This window comes from Alligator mississippiensis, chromosome 2, assembly GCF_030867095.1.
Source record: "Alligator mississippiensis isolate rAllMis1 chromosome 2, rAllMis1, whole genome shotgun sequence".
NCBI classification, from domain to species: Eukaryota; Metazoa; Chordata; order Crocodylia; family Alligatoridae; genus Alligator; species Alligator mississippiensis.
This window is the reverse complement of record NC_081825.1, coordinates 233,957,120-233,984,248: the sequence shown is the minus strand read 5'-3', so window position 1 is coordinate 233,984,248 and position 27,129 is coordinate 233,957,120. Positions and strand designations below refer to the sequence as shown.

Sequence of the window (27,129 nt, the reverse complement as noted above, 5' to 3'; positions counted from 1 at the left end):
AATGACTGAACTTTACTTACTCATGTTCCTGAGAGCTTGCTAATTGATCACATTGGAAAAGTATTCCTATGGGAAAACAAAATATTTGTTATAGCTAAACTTACAGATTTGATCTGTGACTTTAGACAGGCTTTCTAGAGTAGACAGGCTACTTGGCTGAAAGAGAAATCTGTGGCAAATAAATGGATATTGTTTGGTAGCTAGCATGCAAGAAAATAATGGTAATTGATATGGAAATGGGATTCCTGAATAAGCAGTCAGGAAGTAAAGAAACTCTGAGTTAATGAGAAGTATGGCTTAGTGGCTGGTATGGGTTTGAGCTTCCAGGGCTTATGTACACACCGCAATTTTTGCCCTTTGATGCGCTGCAACTGTATATCAATTTGCATGAGCGGGATTTCCTAATGCTTTGAAAGTCTTTCTTGTGCAGTAAACTAAAACTCCTTGGATGTATTTTAGTTTGACTCGCCAAGAATGAAAGCACCATGTTCATGGATTCATTGCATGCAAACACAAAGGCACTGAAAGACATGTAATGAGCCTTTTTGTCTACCAGATGCTAATGCAACTTTTTTGTAGTTCACCCCTTTGAATTGGTTTCACTTTCAAATTACTTCTGGTTTTTTTTTCGTTTTTTTTCCTTGTGTATTTTGCCAGCTCCCTGCTTCCACAGCTGCATGGCAGGGCATTGGCATGGAGTGAGTGGGGGGGCTCAGGCCAGGGGATGGGGAGCAGTGCTGGACTGTCCCACACTCCTGCAGCATTGGCCAGGGACCCACCTTCATTTGTTTTAAAACCTAATGCATATAAACACATCTGTGATGCTCCAAGGCTTAATTCACTTGAAAACCTAGTGCGTGTAAACACAGATGCAACACTCCAAAATAAACAAATGTAAATGTTTAAATCTATTTAATGAGGATTAAAACCTATGATGTGTACAGGTACCTTTAGTTGTATATATTAGTAGTTTCCAAGAAGATATTGAGGATTAAATAGGATGTGAAGATCTGCCTTGTTCTCATTTCTAGAGGTATTGCTTTTGATTCAGGGTTGAAGCATGGTAGAAAGACAGTGTGCGGAGAATTTACATGGCCATTGCCTTTGCCATATTGTTTTTGAGCCTGTGCTTTATTTTCTACTGTTACAGATTACTTGTCACCATAGGCAAGTTGCATAATCTTTCTGTCCCTGATTTTCCCCCTCTAAAAACACAGTAATAACACTTATTTGCCTGACATGGGTGTTGTGATGCTAGAATGTGTGATACTAAGTCTCACATGCTGGTGAGCTCTTCAAGTTCTTCAGGTAGATGGTTAAGTAGTAAGTTTAATCATGAATTTCCTTGAAAACTATAGCATTTTGCCTTGCTCCTCTTCTCACCTGTGCTGAAAGAATGCTGCATTGTAATTCAAAAAGCATACACAGCATCTTGGGGTTTTTTCCTGCCCCATATGCCCACATTTTTTCTTGTATTGGTTTCTATAGTGACACCTGGCGAAAGTAGTAAAACCTGGGGGCGCAGCTCTGTCCTTCAGAAGGAGGAAGGAGAGGAGGAAGAGAAGAAAGGCCATAAAAAGAAAGGCCGCACGTGGGGACCAAGTTCCCTTTGTCACAAGGAGTTAGTTGCAGGAGAAGATGGGTAAGTAGGAGAAGGTAAAGTTTTCCAACCGTTAAAACTGCTGAGAGAACTTCTCAGGAAGACTACCTGGCAGAAATCCTGCCCTCTGGCCTGCAGGCCTACTGTACTTTTCAGATGGCATGTTTATTCACAGTGTCATAGACATTATAGCAAGAAGGAAATATGTAAAGTAGCACCTACTCCATCTTCAGGTTTTCTTTGCAGGACCATTCCCTCTGGTAAGGTTTCCAGTGCTTTGTTCATTCTCGTTTTAAACAATGAGGCATCTTCTATATAACTTTGGGAAACTGTTTCACAGGTAGTAACTTGTGGATGTTGTCTAAGTTCTCTTGGTATTGAATCTAAACTTTTCTGTAGGGCAATATTTTTCAATTTCTGAATGTGCCTTGTTTTTCTTCCTCCTTCATTTTTATACTCTTCATATACTTATTTCCTTCTGTTATATGATGTTATTAAATAGAGCCTGGAACAACCGCGCAGATATTTCTTTTCAGCCTTAAAAAAGTATACATATTCTTTCAGTAAATGAATGCTTGGGGGAATGTTCTTGCAGAAATGATGTTGACTCTTGCTCTATAGCTTCAGTCTTCTCTGAGTATTGTGTACCTGGATCTTAACCTTGGCACTGTTACAGTGTGGCTTCAAAGCTTAGAGTATATTTTTAATTACATGATTAAAAGAAAGGAGGGGCCATATGCCTCATAAGTTGGGAGGCCTTCATGTTTAGATTGCTAGTTCAAATGCAGCCCAGATTAGTAGAGGGGAAGATGTCACAGGATATAGCTTGCCTGTAATTAGTCTATCTGTCTGTCAAATCTTTGTGTCGGAGCACGAGTGGGCAAAATGGTGGATCTGACCGGTGGACAGATTCCACTTTCCAGCAGCCCCAGCTGGGGCCAGTTTCCATAGATACTGGTCCCAGCAGCACTGGCAGGGTGTGTGGCGTGGTGGGGAGGTGCTCCAGAGCCGGGCTGGGATCTTTCAATAGTGACAGCATGGTCTAGAGCCAGGGCAGAGCTGCAACTTGGAGCCTGCATGCTCCAGGCAGGGGCATACAGGCAGTGGGTTGTGGCTGTGCCCCAGCTCTGGACCATGCTGGTACCCTTGCAAGGAGCCAGGGCTTCAGAAGGGTAAAGAATTACTCCATCTTTCCATGACTGGCTTTATATAAATTTGAATTAAACAGGAACATTACTTATGATGTTGAATTTCATTGTAATACATCATCATATAAACTCAGGGCTTTTTCCTTTGTGGAAAAAGTTACAGGTGTGATGGAGAAAGTAAGGTTCAAGATGTACTGGCAGAAAGTAGGGGGGTAGGGGGTGGAGGGAGGGGGTTGGCAACTGGAACAGCAAAAATGTTACTAGCCAGGATTAATGGGTAGTGGCACAACCCTGTGGGCGAAGCTTGCAGAGTACTTTTCAGTTTATTTCTAGCTTTCCTCAAGCAAACCTCAAGATTTGTGCCAAAATAAATAACTAAAAAGATAATACCAGTGATGGGCAATGTGTAATCTGAGTCAATACAGCTTATTGCAGCCCCCTTCCCCCTAAATAGCCCATCAATCTGGGATACTTTGTTAGCAGCAGCATCTCATCATATATGCATTGCCCAGTCAGCAAAACAGTTGTTATTTTCTAGATGTTTCGTGCATGATGCCATGACCTTACTGAATCCATCTGGAAAGATATGAACAGACAGACAACATCTCAGTTTTAAAGGGAACGGGTAAAATTAACTTCACTTTAAGGAACTGACCTGTCCTATCCTTTCATGTGGTTTTGCAGCGGTAAGGGTAGAAAAGGTGGATAGTCTTTCTAAATTCCAGCAAAAGGCCTAGCCACTTACAACATTTCCCTCCCCATAAACTTAAATACTAGTGAAAGATGTTGTTATATTACCATACATACCCAAATACAAGGATGACAAGGTGATCTCCCCAATAAATAGATTCTACACATGGCAAATTTATAAATTTATTTTAATTTTCCATATATGGAATCTAATTATTGGAAGATCTTGTTAAATTTGTCTCTCCCCATTACTGCAGGTGGTGGGGGAAGAGGTGATGAGGGGGCAGTAATGGGGCCAGCAGTGGGGGACAGGTTGGGGAATGCAAAAGAGGGTGGAACATGATAGGGCATGTGGGGAGTAGTAGGGAGCAAGTAGTAGGGAGCAGGCAGTGAGAGAGGCAGGCAGCTTGCCCCCTGTTACCTGTCCCCACCCGTCCACTTACTCTCTAGTTATGGAGAAGAGGAGGCCAGGGAAGGAAAGGCAACAGGGTTCCTTTAAGGCCAGAACCTTTGTAGCTTAGAAAAGGGAATCATTGTGTGCTGTAAGGAGGGACCCAGCCAAAATGTGGGGGGGATGGAGAAGACAGTGGCTGTCAACAGAGGCCCCAGCTGGACAGGAGCAGGGCAAGCAGCTGGCAGTAGAGAAGCGAAGCAGAGACCTGGAGAAAGGATGTGGCCAGGCCAGGGGCTTACACTTGCAGAGCTGGAGGAAGAGATCAAGAGATTGAGCATACTTGCATCTAGGGAACGGGAAGCCCAGTCAGGTGTCCATGTGGGTGGGGCTGTGTGGTACAACTATGCCCAGGCCAGAGGAAGATAGGTGGCCATGGAGGCGGAGGGAGACAGAGCACCGCAGAGAGGTAAGGGCAGAAACCCATCCAGCCAGGAGAGCTGATGCCTGAAAGGAGGCACTTCTGTGAACCGAGAACAGAGGAACAAGCACCCACGAAATACTGAGAACTTTGTTTTCTTTTCTTTTTTTGCCTTTTTTGTTGCACCTTGGAAGGTCCTAGGAAGAAGATACAAAAAACTGAAAGGTGGTTTTATGTTCACCTTTGATGAGCCCCAAGCATTGGCTGTGTGTGCCCAAACAGAGTAAGAACTGGTGACACCAGAGGGGCCCAGGAAAGTGGGGCACCGCCAGGGCCACAGACTCTCTTGAGAGCCCATTGTGGGCCTGTTGGCTGCTCTTTTTTCTTATCCCTTTTTTTCCTGCTCATGACGATAGTAACACCCAATAGACCATGGTGGCAGTAAGGGCAGGCAAGGAGGCCACAGAACATCGGGCCTAGTACACAAAGATTTTTTTTCTGTTTCCTTTTTTTTGGACTTAAATTTATGGTTTTGGTGGCTCAGAGACCAGAAGTTGGACTCTCGGACCCTGACAAAAAGGAAGAAGACTAAGACAGGTTGAAGCCCGGCAGGGCTGGTGATCCACCCCCTAGCAATAAGGGCAGGGACGAGAGAAAGAGAGGAGAGGCAAAGCCCTATACAGCCTTATCAGACTCAGGGCTGGGGGACAGGGTAGGAAGACAAGGTTCTTTAAAGACAGCCTGTCAAAAAACATTTCAGTTAACATAAAGACATGGCTGAAGAGAAAGAGAAAGGGGGCCAGGTACTGCTCCTTCACAATGGGGTGCCTGGTTGTCTCCACAGGAGCTCCACTTTGCCTGCCTGCCCCTCCCCCACAGCCTGAGGCTGCCCCAATTCCTCATTCCCCTGTTCCCCACTCCTCCATGCTGGGACTGGAACAGCAGTGCTGCTGCTACGGGGCCAGGCTGCAGCCACAGGGCCAGGCTACAGCAATGCTCCATGCCCCAGGCTGCAGCAGGTATGGAGTCTTCCAATGAGGGAGCAAAGGTAAGGAGTGCAACAGAGGGGGAGAGAGAGGGATAAGTGGCAGGGGAAGAGGGGGTGAGACTAGGGGATTTGGGGGAGGGGTGGCAGGGCATGCAGAGGCAACAGGGGAGGCAGGCTGCAGCTTCAGCTGTGGCTCCAGTTTTAGCTCCAGCAGCATCCTGTCGCTGTTGCCACCCCCCTACCCCAATGCTTGAATGCAAGGCGAGGGGCTTTTTTCCCCATGTTAAGAGTGAGAGAAAGCCTCGTCTTTAATAGAGTAAATACAGATGCTCCGGAAAATGAATTCCTTTATTTGCAGAGACTGCATGGATGATGACTGGAAACTTCCTCCCCACTGCCTTATCCATGTGTTTCAAGATGGTCTTTACAAGAGACTGTAGAATGGTCTCTGTGGACCATTCGATCTTTGACCCTTCTGTAGGGACAGTGGGAACGTTTATCTTCCAAGGATTTGACAAGGATTTTTTGGTGATATCTTTTGTGGACCAACTGCATATTTGGGATAAAGTCAGATAAGCTTTCAAATGCGCTCGTTCATACACTGGATCAATAAAATGATATCACCCCCAAAAACATTGCATCTCAATTCCTGGACCATCATGGCTACAATTTCACTCTAACGCAGTGGCGGACATAGTCTGGCCTGGGGGCCAGATCCAGCCAGCAGTGGACTCCCATTTCCAGGCAGTCCCTGCCCGCATGGTTGGGGCTGGTTTCCATGGAGACCCCAGAAGCAGTTGCGCTGTGATAGCACGGGGCCGGGGTTTCCATGGAGACCTTTGCCCTTCTAAACCTTGTCTACGGCTTTCAGTGATATGCACATTCAGTAACAACAGGTTGATAAACTAAACCATCAGCAACAGATTAAGGCTGACTGTATCTTGGACCAGTGTCAAGACATTTTTGCTGTGATACTGTGATAATTAATCTAGGAAATATTTTGAAAGCCCGTTGGGCACCTGTACACAGGTGCAGAGGCTGTTCTGACATGCTGGGATTCCAGTGCATTGGAGCAAACTCGATTAATTGAGCCTGCTGGAGCATGGCAAATTGCCATGCTCCAGTAGCCTCCTGCGTCTTGTGTATCAGTGTCCCCACGCTTAAAAATCGCAGCGGGGCACTTGAACTAAAGCCTATCAGACAAGCCATTTTTAAGTATGGGGTTACCAATACAGGAGATGCAGTGGCACTTTAATCAGAGCGACTCTTGGAGCTGCTGTAATTAAAGTGCCACCTCTCCCACCCCTGGAGCATGTGTAAAAGTGCCCTTCATCTCTTGTATGTGAAATACTCCCCTATCCCTTTCAGACCCAAATAGGAGAAAACACTGACATGGGCTTAGTCTGGTGATACAAGTGGTATGGGAAATTTTGTTTTGCCTGAAGATAGACATTTGTCAGACTTTTTACATCAGCATTTGGGTTAGTGTTTGTGATTTTAATGCAGTGTTGTACTAAAGGTACATGCATGGATTTGTGGTAGCCACAGGCCTCTGAGCTGTCATCTCTTCAGATCTCATAAGCCAAGCAGTGCTGAGCCTGATTAGTAGAAAATTGGTGCCATAGGAAGTGCCACTGGAGATTCAGTAACAGGCTGTCTTCTATTTGACTCAGGACTGTATTAATGCTTCAGCATAGCGTGAAGGGACAGCATGCTCTTGGAGAAGCCCTCTATAGATGAAAGGTTACTTAAGGATTTAGTTATACTTTGGCAATTTGCTGACAAAATGAAGTATCATCAAGTCTCAAATCCCTAGGAAATGGCAGTAGGCTTTTTGTTGGGAAAGGTGGATGAGGAGAAAAAACTTACTAACTCTGGTGTCTAACTCAGTAAACACATGAACACCCTGCCTGTTAATCAACCCAAATTGGACTACTGAAAAATCCACAGCTTTCCAAATGAATAGTTAATACTGTTAGGGTGAACCGGTAGCTTGGCTTTTAGTGCTTTCAAGTATGACTCCAGTTGTTCTTACCTCAAGCAGAGTATAAGTGGTTCAGTGTTGTGTATTAAGAGTGGAAGATATATATTGAATGGCTTTAAAGTGCACCCTACTGGCCTTTATAATGTACAGCATTCTTCTTGTCAGTCTTGCAAGAACATTTGGTAGCAGTGGTTCTGATTGAGGGGAAAGAAGGAAGTGGTGAAGAATGAAAAGATGAGAAGAAAATCTTATGACCCCAGTCAAATTTAGCAGTCATGGAATTATACAGACCTCTCCTCATCTTGACCTTCAAAGTGAAGCTCTCTTTGTTAGTGCCATTGAACCTTTTGTTTTATGCTTTTTTTGTGAGGGGAAACTGTCTAGCTAGACGATATAGAGAAGCAGAAATTGATATCCTGCTATGTCATGAAGGGCATCTGAGGATACCCTTTTAATTGTTATGGATATTTTGCTTTAAAGAGAAGTTGAGACTAACATTGTGCATTGTTCACCATGTATGCTTTTTACTATCTGCACATGGACAATCTAACTCACATTTTTACAGTTTGAGAGAGAGAGAAACCTCTTCCTAATTGTCATTTATGTATGTTGTTACAGACCTTTGTATTTAACCTTAGGTTGAGCGCAGTGCCACTGCTCTTTCCTTGCAGTTACCACCTGTATCCTCCTTTTATTGGTCTCCTTTTCTGTGGTGCTTTTTCTAGAAATTTGTCTGGGATGCTTAAATGTATCTAAAGTTACAAAGATATGGTTACCATATAACTACAGAGCATGTTGGATAAATGAAGCATGACACAAAATTTTGCCTTTTTACAGACGACCAGGCCACACACTTCTTATCAAGTTGCATTGAGGTCTTCCATTGGAAAGTAAGAGTCAGTGCTATGCTGTCTGGATATTAGTGCAGGATACTATATAGCACACATTTTAAAATTATTAATATAGGGAAAATGATGATCTCTCAAAACAAATGAGAATGGTACAGGATGCTTTTAGTGCAACTTAAAACATGTTCCTGTGCACTGGAAATATTAATGGCTTCAGGGTAATACAGATACTACAGTTAGTCTGATTTACATGCAGCAGCAAATGTAGACTTGTAACTTTGCTTCAATAATTCAATCTTCTGTTCAGTGACGAGGAGGGGGCATTCTAGTTAACTGGAGATTAAATAAAGTATGCACACCTGCACAAGAAAATCTATAATACTAATACTTTCAAAATCCTGGAATAGAAGGCGCTGTAGAATTGCACTGTGTCTATAGCAATAATTAAGCCTCATGAGAACTCAGAGATGTAGGTCATTATCCCCATTCCCATTTTGGAGAAATTGGCACAGAAAGGTTATGTCACTTCCCCAAGGTCATACAGGTCAGCAACAGAACTGGGTATACACCAGCTTTACCAACTCATTCAATAACTATTAAGATACTTTTTCCAGGCCCAGGTAAGGTCAGGTAATGACATCCTGTGTTATTTATGGGTTCAGCTGAGGAGCCATAATTAGCTTTCAGGAACAAGTTGGTGTACGTTCATAAATAAATTAAAAGAGAGGGATAACTAGGAGACGACTCCATAATGCGACTGCTTGGCACCATTGCTTCTGACCCACTGTTAATAGTCAGTTCTACCCAACCATCATAGGAGTCTCTTAAAAGGCCACAATCCTTAGACTCCATAATACAGTGAGGCTACTGAGCTTGATATATGACAGTGACTAGATTTCTTCTTTCAGTGTATGATTTGCCTTACTAGGTCATAGCTCTCCACCAAAGCTGTGATGGATTTATTTTAATGGTGTGGAAAGAGCTGTTTCAGATATCTAAGACCAGATAGCAAGGCAGTTAATGGGTGGCCGTACCCTTCCTGACTGCTGGCATGCCAAAAAGTGTTGTCAGTCAAGGTGCTGACATTTGTACTGACTAGACAGTTGCGCAAAGAGGTAACCACTGAGCATCAGCATATATAGGTGGACAGAAGGGCTGGGCTCAAGCCACAAAAAGCTCAGTTTCAGAAATTCTCCCAAGTAGGTAATTTTGAGTTAGTTTCCCCAGCTAATGTTAGTTCTGCCCATAGGCAAGAGAGAATAAGTGATTTAGATGCAGCTTGTATGATTGCATCAGCTGTTCTCATGTTAATGTAATCATTCCAGGGTGTACCATGTTTTTATATATAAATAAAACTACTGCTACCATTAAATAGTTGCTTTAAAACTACGTTTAGGGGGAAATTTTTAAATGGACAAAGAAGTCATGATTTGACACATCCTATTTCATGCCAGTGATTTTCTTTATTGTCTTGTGTTCTGCATTGAAATGTTCTTGATGACAATTCATTTTTTATTCAGAGTTTATCATCACACTTACTATGAAATAGCAACAACAAGCATTTTAGTAAGAGACCTGAAAGTTTTGCTTAGTTTCTCTAGCTTCCATCCTTTAAAATGGTACCTTGTAAATTTCTGCCTCAGTAAAGAGCTCTAGTTCACAGCAGAGGTCCCTGTGCCTGCCATGTCGTAGTACACTAGGAGAGACCCTTTCTGTGTTTTTCTTTAGTGGAAATATATCATTGTAACATGTCTGGTTGAGGAGGACATTATCTTGATCTAAATTGATATGGAGGGTCTCATACAGCTCAAAATGGAGTAGCACTAAATGTAAACACAGAAGGAAGGGGAAGATTTTTATGGGTGCTGTATTTTTCCTGTCTTTCTTTTCCAGCCTGAAGGCTCTGGTGGAAGGATACAAGCACTGGTCATCCAGTGCCCCAAACCTTGGGAAGGTCCAGAGAACAGCAGCTGCCTTTCCAGGATTCACCAGCCTAGCTGAGATGGGTAAGAGCGAGCCACCTTCACCACTGCCTCTGCACACATTTGAGTGAGCCTCTTTGTTCCTCCCCAGGATTTCTTCATTTTGGTGACTTTTGTATTTCACTGTATTTCTATAAGTAGCTTTCCTTCTCCTTTTAGATATTCTGTATGTGTTCATCCCTCACTTTCTGCTACTGCTGCTCACAGAGTCTCTCCAAACCTCTCAGCTGTCACGCTGTTCTCTGTGGAAGCTCTGAACTTCTTACACTTAGTGTGATCTTCCCTGGTAAAAATATTGATAATTGATGTTGGAATTTTGGAATTGATATGGGAGCATGGCAGCATGGGGACTGGCTACACCTTTACTTACCAGAAATATTGTAGGAGGGCTCCTTATCTGTTTCTCCACCTTTCTGGCCATGTCCTTATGTGTTGTTCAGTTCCAGCTGGGATGAGAATTATGTGACTCATCTGGTCTTCATTTTTGCAGTGATTTTTAGCTTGCATCAGCTTTGAGAGTTTAAATCCAGCTACATGCTCTCTTCGATTATCTACTTTAGAGAGAAGAAACTATTGGCGTTTGGCTATGGTTGTACAATTGATGCTTTAGATGAGATTGCAATGCATACAAAGGAGAAAGAATCAAAGCAAAAACACCATTTATGTTTATAAGACATTTTGTAATTATCCCACATTCTCCAGTGAAAAAGTTATGCCAGTCTAAAATACATTTCCCATTTGCTTTGCAGAAGATGAAGACAGCGAATGTGCTAATGGAGAGAGCAAAGTGCACCACTCGCCTGGGCCCAGCCCATCATACCTCTGCATCCCATTCCAGAAGAACGAAGACTGGGATGGCCCATCTAGTGATGCCAATGAGGAATCCACACCTGTGAACTCTGCCACAAGCACCCCCCAGCTCACCCCCACCAACAGCCTGAAACGGGGTGGCTCTCAGCATAAGCGGTATGAGGTTGCCTTGCTTGGCTGTGGGGCAGTGCTGGCTGCTGCAGGGCTAGGCTTTGACCTGCTGGAAGCAGGCAAGTGTCAGTTGCTGACTGAGGAGGAACCAGAACCACTCAAGGAGGAAAAGAAGAAGCGGGAAAGCATTTTTCAGCGGGCTGGACGCCCACGCAGGAGCACCAGCCCACCTTCCCGGAAGCTGTTCAAGAAGGATGAGCCCATGTTATTGCTGGGCGAGCCATCCACCTCCCTGACCCTTCTTTCCCTGTCTTCTATTTCTGAATGTAACTCTACCCGGTCACTACTGCGTTCAGACAGTGATGAGATTGTAGTATATGAAATGCCTGTCAGCCCTGTGACAGTCAAGGCTCCTTTACCAGTAATTAGCAACCCACTGGTCAATGTCCAGATTGAGAGGTTCAAGGAAGACCGTAACCAGTCTCTGACTCCAACGCATGTGACTCTTTCTTCCCATACCCAGAAAGGACACAGGCGGACCCCCTCTGATGGAGCCATCAGAGCAGCTGGACTGGTTGCCAATGGGTGCCCTGCCAATGGATGCCCTTCCAGTAACTGTTTAACAGGAGCATTGGGAGTAGGTAAGTTTCTTATATTTTTCTTTGCTAGGATAAGTGCCAGACAAAGTAAGGAAATTAATATTCCGTTAGTACAGCACCTAGCACAATGGCTGGTCCATGTCAAGGACCCTTAAGTGCAGTCTTTACACAAACAATTAATTGTAAATACACTGATTGGTTCCCATGCAATATTGCCACTGATTCCCTATGAGACCTTTGAGAAGTTGCATGACTTCTCTGCATCTTAGCATGCTGTTTTTAGGCAAAAAGTAGATGGTAAAGAAATGTTTCTCATATTTGTTCCCAGGATTCCACCTCTGCCACAAGTGTTCACTCTTGCACCTTCAGTCCAACCTTTAGTGTAGAACAGTGGTGCCCAACCTTTTTGCCCAGCAGGACAGATTGGTAGTACCTGGTCTGTCCATGTGCCGGATCCAGCTTGTGCTCCTGATCAAGTGTGGGCACCATCTAGCTGTACAGAGGTTGGAGGGCAAGGGGGATGCAGGCTGGCCTCAACACAGCCCTGCAGGGGAAAGGAGCATGGCCCGGCCCTTTGGAGAGGAGAGGAAAGGGGGCATAGCCTGGCATGGCGTGGGAAAGGGGACATGGCTAGGCCCCAACCCGGCCCCATGAGGGGAAGGGGGCATGGCCCAGCACCAGTGGGAGGGAAAGAGACATGGCCCAGCCCTGCAGGGGAAGGAGGCATGGCCCAGCCCTAACCCCAACCCAGCCCCACAGGGAGGGAAGGGATGTGGCCCAGTCCTGTTGGGGAAGGGGTGTGTGGCCAGGCCCTAACTGGCCCTGCAAGGGAAGTGGCATGGCTAGGCCCCAACAGGAGGAAAGAAGGCATGTCCAGGATCCAACCCAGTCCCGCAGGGGGAAGGGAGCATGGCCCAGGCCCAACAGGAGGGAAGAGGGCATGGCTTGGCCCTTCAAGGAAGGGGGCATGGTCAGGCCCCAACCCAGCCCCACAAGGAGGGAAGGGGGGGCATGGGCGGGCTCTGATCCAAAAGCAGGGACCATGGCCCAGCCCCATGGGGGAAGGAGGCGTAGCGTGACTCTGACCTGTCATGCAGGTATTGAGGTTTGGGGATTTGGCAGGGGATAGGGTGGCCATAATAATTGACACCACTCCCCCGCTGCCAAATATTTGGACCTATGGGGAGCCCTGCAGGCTGGATGCAGTAACTTTGTGGGCCACAAGTTGAACATCCCTAGTCTAGAATCCAAAGAAGAACAGGCCTGAAGCTGTTTCTGAAATGTGCCAGTTCCACTTCTGTATCTTCATTGGTCAGAAGGATCATACTGAGCATTGCAAGATTTTCTGTTCCTCCAGTCCATCATTGGGACAGAGCCTCCACAGCATACCCAAAATATCAGTTCATGAAGAAGGACTAGGATTGAGAGTTGTACTGTGATTTGATGACTGATAACTCAATCTTATGCTGGGGCAAAATGAATACATCTATAACATAGCACTCCCATGCCAGTGTAGCTTACAGAAATCCAGTATGCAGTTGCCCCTGGAAGAATTCAAAGGTGAAATTAGACTTTGTGGGCACTTTTACATGTGCTCCAACACATTTTGATTAGAATGTCCTAATCACCTGTATAGGTGTCCTGTGTTTGCAATTTTACTCCTAATCAGAATGCTCAAGCATGCTGCAGTGTTCCTGCATTTCAAAATGGTGGTAGGGGCACTTTAACTGCAGCTCATTGAATAAGCTTTAGTTAGAGCACCCCCACCACCATTTTGAAAGGCGGAGTGCTAAATACATGAAACACTGTGGGCATTTTAATTAGAGCGGCTCCTGAGAGCTGCTGTAATTCAAACATCCCACTTCCTACACCGGAGCATGTGTATAGGTGCCCTGTGTTTCCATTTTTACTCTAGGGTAAACTTTGGCTCTATGCAAAAAGACATTTTCACCGTTTCTGCCATCTAGTGGTCAGGTTTTGTAATAGTGCCTACTGAAGTGGGTATCTGGGATTGCTGATGGCTTCTCTGCTCAGAATGCCGGACTACAAAACTGCTGTAAGTTATACACCAGGTCATGTGTTGAGGCTAAGCCCTAAGTTTTTCCTATGCAGATAGGTTAAGGGTCTGGCAGTGTGTAGTTTTTGTTTTGTTTTTTCTGTTGAACTATGGTCAGTAATGATTCATGGGTTATTGCAATCATTCATGTTCATAAAACCAGTCCTTGTGGAAAATTAAAAGTTAAATTGAAAAAGAAGAATCGGATAGAGAAGCATGTGTGGATGTGGAATTTTTTAATTTCTGAGATTTTAACGAATAGTGAAGTAGTTTTGGAAGGAAAAGTGTTGACTAAGGTATTGAAAGGGTTCATCAGTTAATATTAGGATACATAAGCTCCTTCTAATGCATGTGAGACACCCAGTATGGTGCCTGCCTCTCTTGAGGTGATACAAGCTATTTAAAGGGAAGAGAAGCCACTTGGAAGGATTCTGGGTGTACCCCACCACATCTGTGAGATGATGGCTGCATCCTCATTGCCCATCTCCTTGTGTTGAACTACCCTAAATGGATCCAACACTTATCAAATGATGTGTAACAGCATTTAGGTCTGCTGTTCCTATCCCTCCTTCCTTTTCAGTTGTAGGTCATCAGACTATAGATTCTGAAACCGAAGTCTCTGTCCATCATCACATCTGTCTAGACAACAGAAACGCACATTGGCCACTGCCCTTCAGAAATGTGGATTGGGGACTGGAGAGAAGAATGACTGCAGACACTGTGAAGGGGAGCTTCTTGTAGCCTGCACTGCACATTTTTGTACAAAGACATGTCAAACTATAACATTTCTCTTCGTTGGGTACACTGATAGGAGTATGCATTACCAGTTGGGCACCCTGTCTTTAAAAATCCTGCAACATTTTTTAACGTTTTGGATTAACTAGTTGAAGGACTCCATTTACTGATAAATAAAATCTGTTTTGGGATGCTTGGCTATATACAACATCTGTATGATGAGAGATTACATTTATTATAATCTGTAGAGAAACTGTAGAGTGAAACAGCCAAAAATCCGGAAATGACAGAGATTACTCCCTTAACCTTTGTGTTCTGCTCATAACCTGGCAGTGAAGCAAATGCATCTCATTAACTGTTGCAAGCTGTACAGGAGACTGATCCCTCATTTCAAAATAATACAGTGTTAAAGCTCAGTGGATTCCGAATTCTGAGTGCAAACCTTCTGTTTTTAGGTATTCATTTACTTTCTACATACAGTAAAATCTGATGAGTTGGAGTCATTTATTTGCTGCAGCTAATTCATGTTTCTGCTGTCTTTCTCTCTTTTGGATAGGAGTATTAAAAACCCCCAGTCCAAGCCGAGATCGTAATGAGGTCCCCCGTCTGCCAGACCCCAACCTTGTCTTTCCTCCAACCCCAAGACGCTGGAATGCACAGCAGGACTCTACGCTGGAAAGACCCAAGACTTTGGAGTTCCTGCCCAGGCCACGTCCTTCAGCCAATCGGCAGCGGCTTGACCCCTGGTGGTTTGTGTCACCCAGCCATGCCAGGGGTGAATCTTCTGCCAATAGTTCAAGTACTGACACCCCAAGCAATCTGGACTCCTGTTTTGCCAGTAGTAGCAGCACTGTAGAGGAAAGGCCAGGACTTCCTGCTCTGCTTCCTTTCCAGGTGGGTCTTTCTGTAGAGGAGCGAACGCTGTTGGACATAGATGCTGAGGGGCAGAGCCAGGACAGCACTATTCCGCTATGCAGAGGTGAACTTGACACACATAACACTGCAGCATATGAACTCAAACAAGAGTTCTGGTCTTAGCATGAAATCCATTAGGGGGCGGTAAACCCCTTTAGTTTCAATTCTACTTTTTGCACTGAGAATGCACTTTGAAGACAGATGAAGTGGAGGGATGCTACTGAGATCATATCATGGTGCTGCCTCTACTGAAAATGTGTTGTCTCGTTGCCTGATTTATGTCTGAAGTTCGATGTAACTTGGCAACTCAAAGCTGCTGAGTTTTGCTGTGGGGTTTTTCTGTAGTCTTCCTTGTTTTTTGTTGCAGTTTGAAACTGCAGTAAGCAAAAATTATCCTATCAAAGTCTTTGTTTGTTGTCCATGTAGAACTTGATACATGCAGTATATCAGAACCCCACTATAAACTGATATTTTGAAAACCCAAGTGTTACACCACAGCAGACACCAATGTTTGATGTTTTCCCCAGGCTCGCCAGGAGGGACAAATGGCAAATATTTGGAGAGGTCAGCTTCACTGAAACTTATTCTTACTGCTGGGTTGCTCTAGGAATCACCACTCCCCTGCTGCAGGACCACAAGTACCTGAGCACAAGCCTGTGTGCACTCACAGGCATTGATTCATGCAGACAGATACAAGATGCACCCCTGCTTTGATAGCAGTGAAGAGGGTATGGCATGGTTCATTGTCCCCACTTCCTTATCGTGTAAGATTTAGTTCCAGAGACCTCCATCTTTCTCCATGTCCAAGGTTCATATTCAAGCTCTGCCCCAACCTGGGAAGAGTGCTGAAGGACTTTCCTTCTCAAGCTGTGCTGGGTTGCAGAAACAAGTTGTTGTATCTGTTGCCTTGCACCTTCCTCCCTAGCCCTTTTTTAATTTTCTCCTGTTTTACAAGGGAGTGGCCCCATGGCTCAATACCCCACACTGTTCTGAAACACAGTTTGACCTTTATTTAGAGCATGTGTAAATTGAAGGTAACGTTGTCTAATGGTTGGATCATAGCAATGGCAATTGGAACTTCTAGGTTCTGTTTTAGTTCTGCCACTGCCTCACCATGTGACCTTGGGCAAATCATTTAACCTGTCTTTGCCTAGTTTTCCCCATTTTTAAGTAACACTGATTAATACCTACCTCACAGGCTGGAGGTTGAGGCATTTATGATGTATACATAGTAGTTTGAGTACTTGGGTGGAAGGCACTATGACTACTGGGGATTATAAATCATAAAACATTTATTGCTGTTAAATGTCTAAGAAGACTTCTAGCTTCATAGTAATAGAAACCCCTATCCTGGAGTAGATCACAAAACTAAGGTGCATCTATGTTTGCAATTTTCTTTATCCTTAGTGTATAAGGGACAAAAGTTATTTTTTACCACCACTTCACAAACGCTTGCTAGTAGCAAAACTGCTTGCTCCTGTCTGTCATTGCATGCTCCATTGTTAACATCAGTGCTCTTGCCCCCATTGCTGCTACTTGGTAAATAGTTTGCAAGGATAGACAAGACCTTAGAGTTTAGGGATAAGGTATTTATTTAAGAAAAGGAACTCTGGCACTTATTGTCTTTAATGGGTACAGACTGACCTTTCCAGTTTTGCAAGCAATCCCTCTGCCTCATCTCAACTCATCTCTGTCCATCTTTGTTTTTTTGTTTTAGAAGCTATAAAAAAAAACAACATATAATTAATTTTAGTTGCTCTGTAGAAACAAACTGAAGGTTTCTAATAGGAAGCTGTGCAAAAAGGGTAGTGACTGGAGGTTAAAATGATCCATTTTGTGATCTATCCTGAAGAAGTTATATCTATCAGAATAGGATGAGTTGTCCTCCTGAAGTGTAATACCAGTCATTTAAAAAGTTGCACAGCAAAAAATCTAGCAAGGAACATTGTCCACAAAATCATCTATGTTGCTATCCAGGTAGATGATATAATGGGATATTGCATTTCTTAGCTATTGGCTCAACTCAGCCCAGGTTTGTAGAGAGAAAGTTATTCCAGCTGATAATTGACTGGCCTTTGTGAAGTGAGCTAAAGAGTCATTGTCCAATACTTAGTAAGCCGAAGTCTATAAATACATAGAAAACACTAGTTAATTTATTCTAATATATTTTAATGTATTGCATTGCCTCATTATGGTGGCTAGAGTTTGAATGGGCCATGGAGAGGGAACTTCCTGTACCCCAGAAGGTAATTGCTCCTTGGTGAAGGTGGTGTGCAGTTTTCTTGTAATCAGAGGTAGCCAGCACTCTCAATAGGGCATCTGTCATTAGCACTAACTGTATGATTTTACAGAAAAAGGAGTTGGGAAGGATAGATGAAGGTGCATCAAGGATCAAATCAAATGTCTTCACCGTGGAGAGTCATTTTTAACATGCTGCCACAGTGAATGCCTCATCCTGACAATGCTAGTAAGTCAAGAATGTAATCTTCAGGGCCCGCTGTCACTGGAGTCAGTGGGCATAGTTCAAGCCTGAAGGCCACAAGAAAAGTTATCTTATTTAAGCCAAGGTCCTAACTTTGTTCCCATTCCCTAATCTTTTCATATCCCTCTCTCTCTCATTCTCAATTAATTTCTTTCCTCTGCTAATCTGCTGTTTCTCCCACTTGCTAGTAGCTGGGATGCCCCAGATCTCCAGGGTGTGCTTCACTGCCATTCATTAGATGCTAAAATACTGAAAGCCAGCTGGAAGAGCACTAATCCCCATTGATATTTCTGATCACGGTTTTCTGCATTTTGCAGAGTGAGTTTGTTCTCAGTATTAAAAGTAGCAGAGTAGTACTGTATCACTGTAATAGTGTTGTTGAAGACTGGGAGAGAGAGGCAGTGCAATATCTTTATAGAAAACCGCTGTTCTTATAAATATATGAGTTCTTTGGTATTTGAGTAACACACATGCTGTGGGCCAAGCAAAGGAGGGGAAAAACCACAATTAATTTCCCCTCACCCATAAAGGAAATGATGCCAAAAGACTGGAGTAAAAAGTGTTCAGGTGTAAAATGTTATGGGGTCCAGGAAGGAGAAAAGGAAAATTTTGATATTTCCTATAACAGCAGAGAGTGCTGCAAAGAATGTTTCCAAGAATCTCCCCCCTCTTTTTTTTTAATTGCCATGTAGGAATTGATTGACATTTTCAAAGCATCCTCTGTGTTTTGTTTTGTTTTTGTCAATCTCATGCACTTTTTCTCTTTCCTTACACACACTCACTATTTTATTGCATTATAATATATGAAATTGGAGATGTGGGTTGCTGAATTAAGAATTGGAAGAACTCTATCACCCTGTTGTATTGCCCTGAAGTTTTTTCTTGTCCCTTATTCAGGTTGGTCATTCCCTACACTTTAGAAGGAAGTACCAAATGCTGAGAACCACAAGGAGACAGGAAGGCAGAGGCAATCTTTACATTTTTCTTTTAACTTTTCATTTTTTCTGCACAAAGAAAAAACCCAATATTGTGTTAGTAAATGAAGAAAAACACTGACCCTAGTCTTACACTGTTCTAAAAATAATTGATTTCCTTCCCCATTGTAACTCACTTTTAATAATATTAAGAACTGACCCCAAATTAATTGCTTGATTGCAAAATAAACATGAAGTGGGGAACATATACTCATACAAGTGTATTTGGAAACACACACAAGCGTGTATGCGCCTGCATGTGTGAAAAACAAACAAACTCATTTCATCATAGCAGATAATTGTCAGAGTTTATCATAAATCTTCAACACATAGAATACCCTTTTAAATAGAGACTTACAGTATTCTAGTAGAACAGGGGTGACCAATTCAAACTTTACTGAGTGTCACTTACAAGATATGCTTCCCAAGGGAGACTACCACTAGCGAGAATGTAAGACCGCACACAGTTGCAAGCGGGGAAACTAGTGCATATCAGGGTTTGTAGAAATTTATGAATCCTCATTGTGAGGACGCTGAGGTGATGAAGAGTAATTTGACTTGCTGTTTTGCTTTTTAAATCCTTTCTGTTCTCGAACAGCAGCAAATGAGTTGTGTAATAAAGATTTACAGTGGGCCCTTGGATTGCCATGGTGGGCCATATGCTGTCCCCCACCCATTCTAGAATTAATTAAAACATGTATTGTTGCTCTAATGTTCTTCAGTGTTTGGGGTCATTACTGTACAATATTGGAGCTTGTTAGTAAGAAGAACATTTTCACAAAAGTGTAGGTGTTGGTGGGGAGGCGGGGGAGGCCATTGGCATTTTCTTGCAGTCCCAAGTATCCAGCAGTCTCAGCTCTTATTTTTTTACTTTGTGTATTTTATGAAACTGGGAGACTAAATGAGGTTGATTTTAAGTGTTGTAGTAATATGCCATGTGCTGCGGTTGCAGTGTACATTAACTTTTGCCTTCTCTTGTGTTTAGCTGTTCTCAGCAGTCTTGCCAGTCCTGTGAGAGATGTGTGACTTTTTAGAAAACAAATTAGGTCTACTTTATTTTTATTTAAAAAAAATAAAGTCAGTCACAGGCTGACTAGGGGAAGCTGCTGCAGTGACCAGAAAACCATAATTTTTTTTAGAAGCTCTGTAATAAGATTTCCCTTTTTTTCTTCTCTGGGGAATCTTTGCCACAGTTGCTCTGCGTATGGATAAGAGAAGCTCAGCTCTCAGAGAATAGAAAAGAGATTTCTCATCATCTTTCAGTCCCAAATGCATTACTTTTCTACTGAGTGTGGATTCCTTGGGCTAATTTGTGTGCTCCAAAGAGTATATACTGTGTGTTTTAGGTGCATCCTGCATCTCAAGGTATTTTTTTATTTCACACACCTGTTGTCTAGGTTTTTATTTTTGAAAGGACTTGCACTGTGGTTTTCAGTACTGAGTGTAATTTTAAGCATGTCAGATCCAATACTTGCCTTGTAGATATTATGCTTTTTTATTGACTGAACTGTGCACATAATCTTCTCTGCGACTCTGGTGAGAGTTTCTCATTCCAGTGGCATGATATATCCCCCATCTTCATGTGTTTATTTGTTATTATTTATTGGTATTAGGATAATCCTTTGGGGCCCAAAACAGGTATGGGGTAACTCTGCAAGCTCATAATAGATAGCCCCTACATCTGAAGACATTTCCGAGCAGGCATTTTTCAAAAGGCAATGGAGGGAGAAAAAACATAGAGGTGAGATAAAGGAAGACAGATTAACAAGGAAATTATCATGTTTGCTATTATAAGCAGCAGGTGGAAGCTACCAATTGCTTTTCTAGTTTGTGGCAAAGCTGTGTCTTTAAAGAGAGTGAGGTGTTTTTTTGCTTTCTCATATATAGGGCTCAGTGCAAGAAACAAAACTGGTTGGATGAAAACTGCACTAGTGAGCAACAGAGTCGTATGGGCTATAAAGCAGAGGTAGAAAAACATTAAATTTGGTCTCAGATATTTTGCATTATAGATTTGAATAAAACAGAATGTATGTGCTTATGTTAGGATTCAACTTGCTTTTGCCATTGCTAGAGCCTCAAAATTATCATGGTTTTTAACCATGTAACTCACTTTTAATAATATTAAGAACTGACCCAAAATTAATTGCTTGATTGCAAAATAAGCATGAAGTGGGGTACATATACTCATATAAGTGTATTTGGAAACACAAGATTATGTGCGTGCATGCATGTGTGTAAAAAACAAACAAACTCATTTCATCACAGAAAAGAATTACCAGAGTTTATCATAAACCTTCAACACATAGAATACTCTTTTATTACAGATTCAACTCTTTCTCGGGGAGCTGATTACCCACAGTCCTACCATCTGTGATAATAATTATTTCTGTTCACAATGAAGATACATAAATGTACAGGTTAAAACAATGCTAGCTGGCTAACTTCTAAATAGAACTTCACACAGCCATGAACACATTTTCTGTGTACAATACAGGTCTCTTAATCTACCTAATGTTCTTGTCACCATAGTATCTGAGTGCCCACAATTAGCAGGTGGCCCAGTTCAGCAACCATTAGGAAGGTATGATATATTATCCATGCACAAAACACTAGATTTATAATGGTGGTTTGAAGTGGACTGTTGTTTAATTTCACCTGTTTCAATTGCAGTTGATGGGTCATCTGGACAAATAGGAAATGGGAATCTAAATCATGTCCCTAGGGGGACATTGCTAGGCCTGCTTACTTTGATGCTTTGTAAAATAGTCTAATGCTAGGACATATCCCTACAACCCAGAAATGCTTTTTTAAGGTCTTGTCTACATTAGGCTGTTAGTTTCCAGCACAGCTGCACTCGGACAAAACTGTACTCCATACACTTTGCACCCATACAGCATGATTTAGCAGTGCTGTACTCATGCTAATTTTAAGCACTGGTGGCTAAGATGTGAGCAAGGACCAGCCTTGGTGTTCTGTGTATATAGCATTTGGGAATGGTTTGCATTTCCTTTTCCATGACTCAGCTTGTTTATCTGCAGAGATTTTAATATCCTATTTAGGACCTTCCCAAGAACAGATTTATTTGCTTCTCATCTTGAGGCAGGAGGAAGAGGGAGCTGGGCCATAGGGGGGGAAAAATTGCTCCAGCTATTTCCTGATGCCTCCCCAAGTCTGTGACTTTGCGGCAAGGCTCAGAATTAGTTTTTTGGGATGTGCTGGTACTTCTCCTAGCTCCAGTCACAAAATAAACTCCACAGACCTAAAACATCTTTGTCAACAGATGTTCAGAATAGTCGCATACATTTTCTCAGATCCTTGTGTTTTATTTAACGGTTCCTCAAAAATATCCAAAATGGCATCTGAACATTTCTCGCTGAGGTTCCTAGGCCCCATGGGCTATTTGAACTTACCTTTCTCTTCAAAGGGCTCCTTAGCTGCTTAATTTTGGCTCCTTGTTTGTGAAGAAATACAAAATATTCCCAATCTTGGTCTCTTCAGATCCGAAGTGAGCTGTTGCGCATAGTAATTTGTGTACAAGTCCCTTCTTTTTCATGTGTATTTATGAGCAGCAAATAGCTAATGCTTTAAATGTTAGCAATGTTGCCTTTTGCATCTGAATGGTGCAGGTAATACTTCTCAGAATACTTCCTTTTTTCCCCCTGAACTCTGCAAACACAGGTGAGATGCTGCTACATCAGTTATGCCCCAGACCTATTTTCAAAGCTATCTTGGTAGTCATAAGTTATAGAACATTTTTGGAATGATAGGGTCTAGGGATAAAGCAGCTTCATGAAAGAGGTTAGCTAGTACACCAAGCCAACATGGGCTAGCTGAATTTGAACCATGCTTTTCCGAGCAAAAGGCGTTCTTAAAATGGGTCCCTGCAAGAAGATATGTATAACTCCTGACATCAATAGACACCACTTTCCCTTGGGACTGGTAGCCTTATTTAATGGCTGAAATACATATTGCAGTTGTAATTTTCCAAATATTAACAGTATTTCATTCTTGGGGTCGGGATGAGTATTCCAAGACAGGCCCTGGTTTGGCTGAGCATCAGGAAGACAATAGCATGCTTACCTGTGGATTTATATAGTATAGTTTATGGCAGCAGCAGGCAATTTTTCCTGTCAGAGACACCATCCCAATGACAAATCATTTGAAGTGGGGAACATCCAGGTAAAAAGCTGATTTAGAAGACAGTCATTCCTTTGATTTTTGGCTACCAACTGTCTGTACAGACACAAAGGAAGTCAGTAGGCCCCAATTCAATAAAACACTTAAGCATGTTTAAATCTGTCCCCATTCAGAAAACATTTAAGCACACACTTTAGTCTTATTGGAGTCTGTGGAAGTTAAGTGTATGCAGTAGCTTGGGGATGCAGCCAGGCACCTGGGGCACAGAGACTGGTGACTTCTGGTTGCTGCATGATTGCATTTGCAATTGCTTCTTACTCTCCCCTCCCGGCCCCCTCCCCACGTGCCCACCCTGAAATCTGACCAGGTCTGTAGGAGACAAAAGCTCAACTTTTGGACACCCAAATGTTTAGAAGCTTGTCCTCTTATACAGGAAAGCAGTACAAGTCCAGACTGCCCTGCTTTGACAAGTATCATGGTAAGGGAGCCACACATGCCCTAGGAAGGTGGCTCCTTCCTTCATTTCCTAGCTTGTTTGTGGTGATTTTAGTGACATGCTGATACCCCTTTAGCTGCTAGTGCTTACTGTAAACAATCTTTTCTGGAAGTGAAGGTTTCTCTTGCCAAAACAGGAGACACTAGTTCTGTGCCAGCTGGTTGTGAGCAGTGAAGCATTGAGTATACACTTCTTTCTCTTTCTCTGTGTGTCAACAGCCCTGAGACCTTGGCTCAGGTTTTTTTTTCTCCCCGTGCAAAAACACACTCGCCCTGGTTACCAAGGACAGAACTGATAAGCTCAGCAACATTCAATACCTGCTGGTCAGATGTTAATCAGGTTCTTGTGTCCCCTTTTCTATTGCTCTGCTGCTGGTCCAGCACCTTATTATCTGGGCTGCTGCATATTATTTCCATTCATATGTAAAGATGGGCCTGGTGCAACTGAAATGTTTTGCTTGACTTCACTGTTGAATAGCTTTATGTGTAAAGCAGAGTTTCTGTACCTTATATGTAGAGTATGTGTGTTTATGAGATGAGGGTTTGTCAGAGAAATTACTTGTCCTTTTTAAGTACTGTTTCTTCTGTGCTTTGAGACTTCATTTCCTGCTTAGCCAGGGAATATATTTCCCCCCAACTCCCCCTTTTTATGAAGAACATCTATTCATTTTGCCTCATCTCTTAGCCGTGGGTTTGATCTTGCTTCTATTAAAGTCACCAGCAGAAATCTTAGTGACCTGATTCTGCTCTGATACAGTGCTCTGGAGTAAAGTCATTAAACTGGAGTGAACAGAACAGAACCAGGCAGAGATTTCAGTTTTGTAAGACTGTGCTTCTGTATCCAGCTGTTTGAAATGAAAACTTTTTTCCCCCCTCCTGTTGGAGGCAATGGGAATGGAGGAACCTGGACACCCTTCTGTCTGCAGTTTGAAGACTTCAGCGTGGGTTTCTTTCACACCCAGGATCCTCACTAATTTGTTACTGGGAGGGGCTTTTTGCCCAAAGTCCATGATCAATTTTGCAGCAGCAAAGCAATGAAAACTGCAAATGGGAATTTCCCCATGGAGTTAAATAAAATAACTGAGGCCACCAAATTTTCATTTTGTGTGTAACGATACCATATTCAATTAAGTGATTTGTGGGAGCCCTCCTTTAGCTTCTAGTCAACAGCGAGTCTAGGGGAAAATTAGCCTGGATTTATTTTTTAAACAGCTTTATTTGTGACACAGCTGTTGCCTCTGACCCTTTGGGGCTTAAAAAAAATAGTTAAATTATATTAATGTCTAGTTTGTTTCACTGTAGCTAACACATCAACCAATTACTCTTGTGCATAATCTACTGTATCTCTTTCCTCTGTTCCATGTCAATGTATTATGTGTATCTTGGATTATGATTCTTTTTTGTCTTAAGTTATTTTATGTTATAGAACAATATTTAAATGAAGCAAAGAGCTGATTAAAGTTGATGAGTTGTTTTGTTTTTCTCTTTGCTTTCTTTTGGATGTACTGTAAATTGTAAACCAAGGATGCCAAGCAGGCTTGGTTCAATGGCTAAAATTATTGTATTACAGTGTAATGCTGATCTAGGCCTTGTCTCAACACTAGAGCACACAGACTTGAATAAAACTGTTACAAGAGTCATTGATTTTAGGTTTGAGTTTTTGTTTCTGTTTTTCAAATAGTTTTGAATAGGCTTTTGGAATTGATGATGACAGAAGAAAACTGACAGTGCTGGATTGGAACCTAGCAATGTCTGTACAAGCTCACATACATACCTCTGCCAGTACATCTCAAATATGACCTGCAATTCTCCCTGCTGTTCTGATTTTGGCCTCTCACAGAGCTCTGTAAATCCAATGCATTACAATCCCAACATTCAAAACTCATCTGCTAACCCAGTCTTTAGCTACCTTTTGATCAAATTGTTCAGCTGTATGCTGTTTTTACTAAAGCAAATGTTCATGCAGTACTAGGCTAGGTTCATCCTACTCTTTATTCTACTTATGACCCAAGTCAAAGTATAAATCTAGTAGATGTCCAAAACTTGAAAGTCTAATGTAGCTACCCACTTTGAACAGGATGACAAATAGCCTTTTAAATTCACTTTAATAAACGTATTTTGAATTCATGCCATTTCACTGAGCCTGTCAGAAACTGCTAGTGCGCAGCAACCTTTCAAGAACCTAGCTCATCTGCTATCTCATAGTGCAAGAGCCAGAGTAATGTGGTTTTGATTCCAGGTTTGGGTCTTGGTCTGCAGGCTGACAGCTTGCTCGACTGAAAGGAAGCATTTCATACAACTTTCTTCCTCAGTTTAATTCATGGAGATGCACTGATATGTCTTGTAGACAGTCCTATTTCCCAGACCCCTAAAGCAAAAGTATATTTCCATAGTGTTAGGAGTGCAGTAAAAAAGAGAACTGAAAAATCTTCAAACTATAAAAATAGGGATGCTCTGTAGCCAAGTAATGCATAAGGAGGTTTACTACTTAGCTCAATAATGGAGAAGGTAGTACTGCTCACATGTTTTGTTGAAGCTGGTGGATTTTTAGGCAGAAAAGTGGCTTGCATATAAAACTGAAATGAATGTAAACATGTTAGACAACTGTCTCCTCTCTATAGGACTTTTATTTATATTTTTCATCATAAATCTGAATGTTCAAAAGCAGAGAGATTTGTTCTCAAATTCTGCTATAATGGTTCCTGGGAATTATAGTTGGGTGCCCCATGCCTCTGTTTTCCTATATAGTCTAAGTTCCTTATGTAAATTAAATTTTCCATTCTCTATTGTAGCCATGTATCTGCTATGAAGCACTATCAGCATTCCCCAAGAAGAGCCTTGGACCATCATGGGAGATGTAATCCTAATAAGGAACACAGATTGTAGAGAAGAATGGAGTGAGACTCGCACAGACTATAGAAGCAAAAATAGGGACTGCAGCAGCAAAAATCTGAATTTTAAAAGTAAAGATAAAAATTTGACCAAGTCTGTAGGAGACAAAAGCTATTACTGAGTGCACACCACAGATAAAAGCCTAAGTTCAATGGAGATACTGACTAAGGTACATACAGAATTAGTACCCTAGGGCAGTGCTTCTCAGCCTTTTCGATTTCACAGCCCATCTTAAGCTCCAGAACTAGAACCACTCTAGGGCTAGGTACAGACATTCAAAACCCCGGAGGCAGAATCAATCTAAGTTGCACAGTTTTCTGTAAGCAGTGTAGTTTAGATCAATAGTGAACAGAACAAACATTCACCCTTTGGTGGCAGGAGCACATTTTAAACCAGGTTCCACCATTTTTAAATCAGTCTGTGTTTACCAAGCTTCTGTTCTGCTATGGGTATAGACCAATTTCCAATCCTTTATATTGGTAAAAATGTAATATCTGTACCTGGCTTAGTAGCCATGAGTACAAGGCTATAGTTGCAGTTGGCCAGGGGTTGTCAACCGGGGGTACGCTTATCCCTGAGGGTACTTTGAAAGGTATGTGGGGGTGGGTGGGGATGGAGCACTGCCACTCTGCACCACTGCCTCACAGGAGCAGGGCCGCGATGGGGCGAGAGCAGGGCCACACAGATGTGCACAGAAGCTGCATTGCTGCCACTTCACTCGCCATGCCCTGCTCCGCATCTGGCTGCTCTCAACGCCCCTCCCCCCGTTCTGCATCTGGCCTCTTGCCACTCCCTCCTCTCCCCGGCCCCCTCTCCGCATCCGGTCACTCGCCCCCTGGGTGTACACTTATTAAAAAGGGGGCTGCCAGGG

The 27,129-nt window shown here is 42.7% G+C and overlaps 1 protein-coding gene across 2 annotated transcripts in view; it reads left to right on the top strand.

Annotated features, from left to right (window-relative positions):
* Positions 1-25,006, top strand: part of MAP3K9 (mitogen-activated protein kinase kinase kinase 9) — a 106,161-nt gene extending 81,155 nt beyond the window's left edge. The window contains exons 8-12 of one of the 2 annotated variants that reach the window (XM_059722913.1): positions 1,489-1,642; positions 9,964-10,076; positions 10,802-11,614; positions 14,920-15,257; positions 15,806-25,006. In XM_059722913.1, the coding sequence (XP_059578896.1) occupies positions 1,489-1,642; positions 9,964-10,076; positions 10,802-11,614; positions 14,920-15,257; positions 15,806-15,856 (1,469 nt within the window). In that variant the 3' untranslated portion in view covers positions 15,857-25,006. Of the gene's footprint in view, positions 1-1,488; positions 1,643-9,963; positions 10,077-10,801; positions 11,615-14,919 lie in introns of both variants that reach the window. The other variant, XM_006267945.4, reaches the window with a different exon arrangement.
* The last annotated feature ends 2,123 nt before the right edge of the window (positions 25,007-27,129 follow it).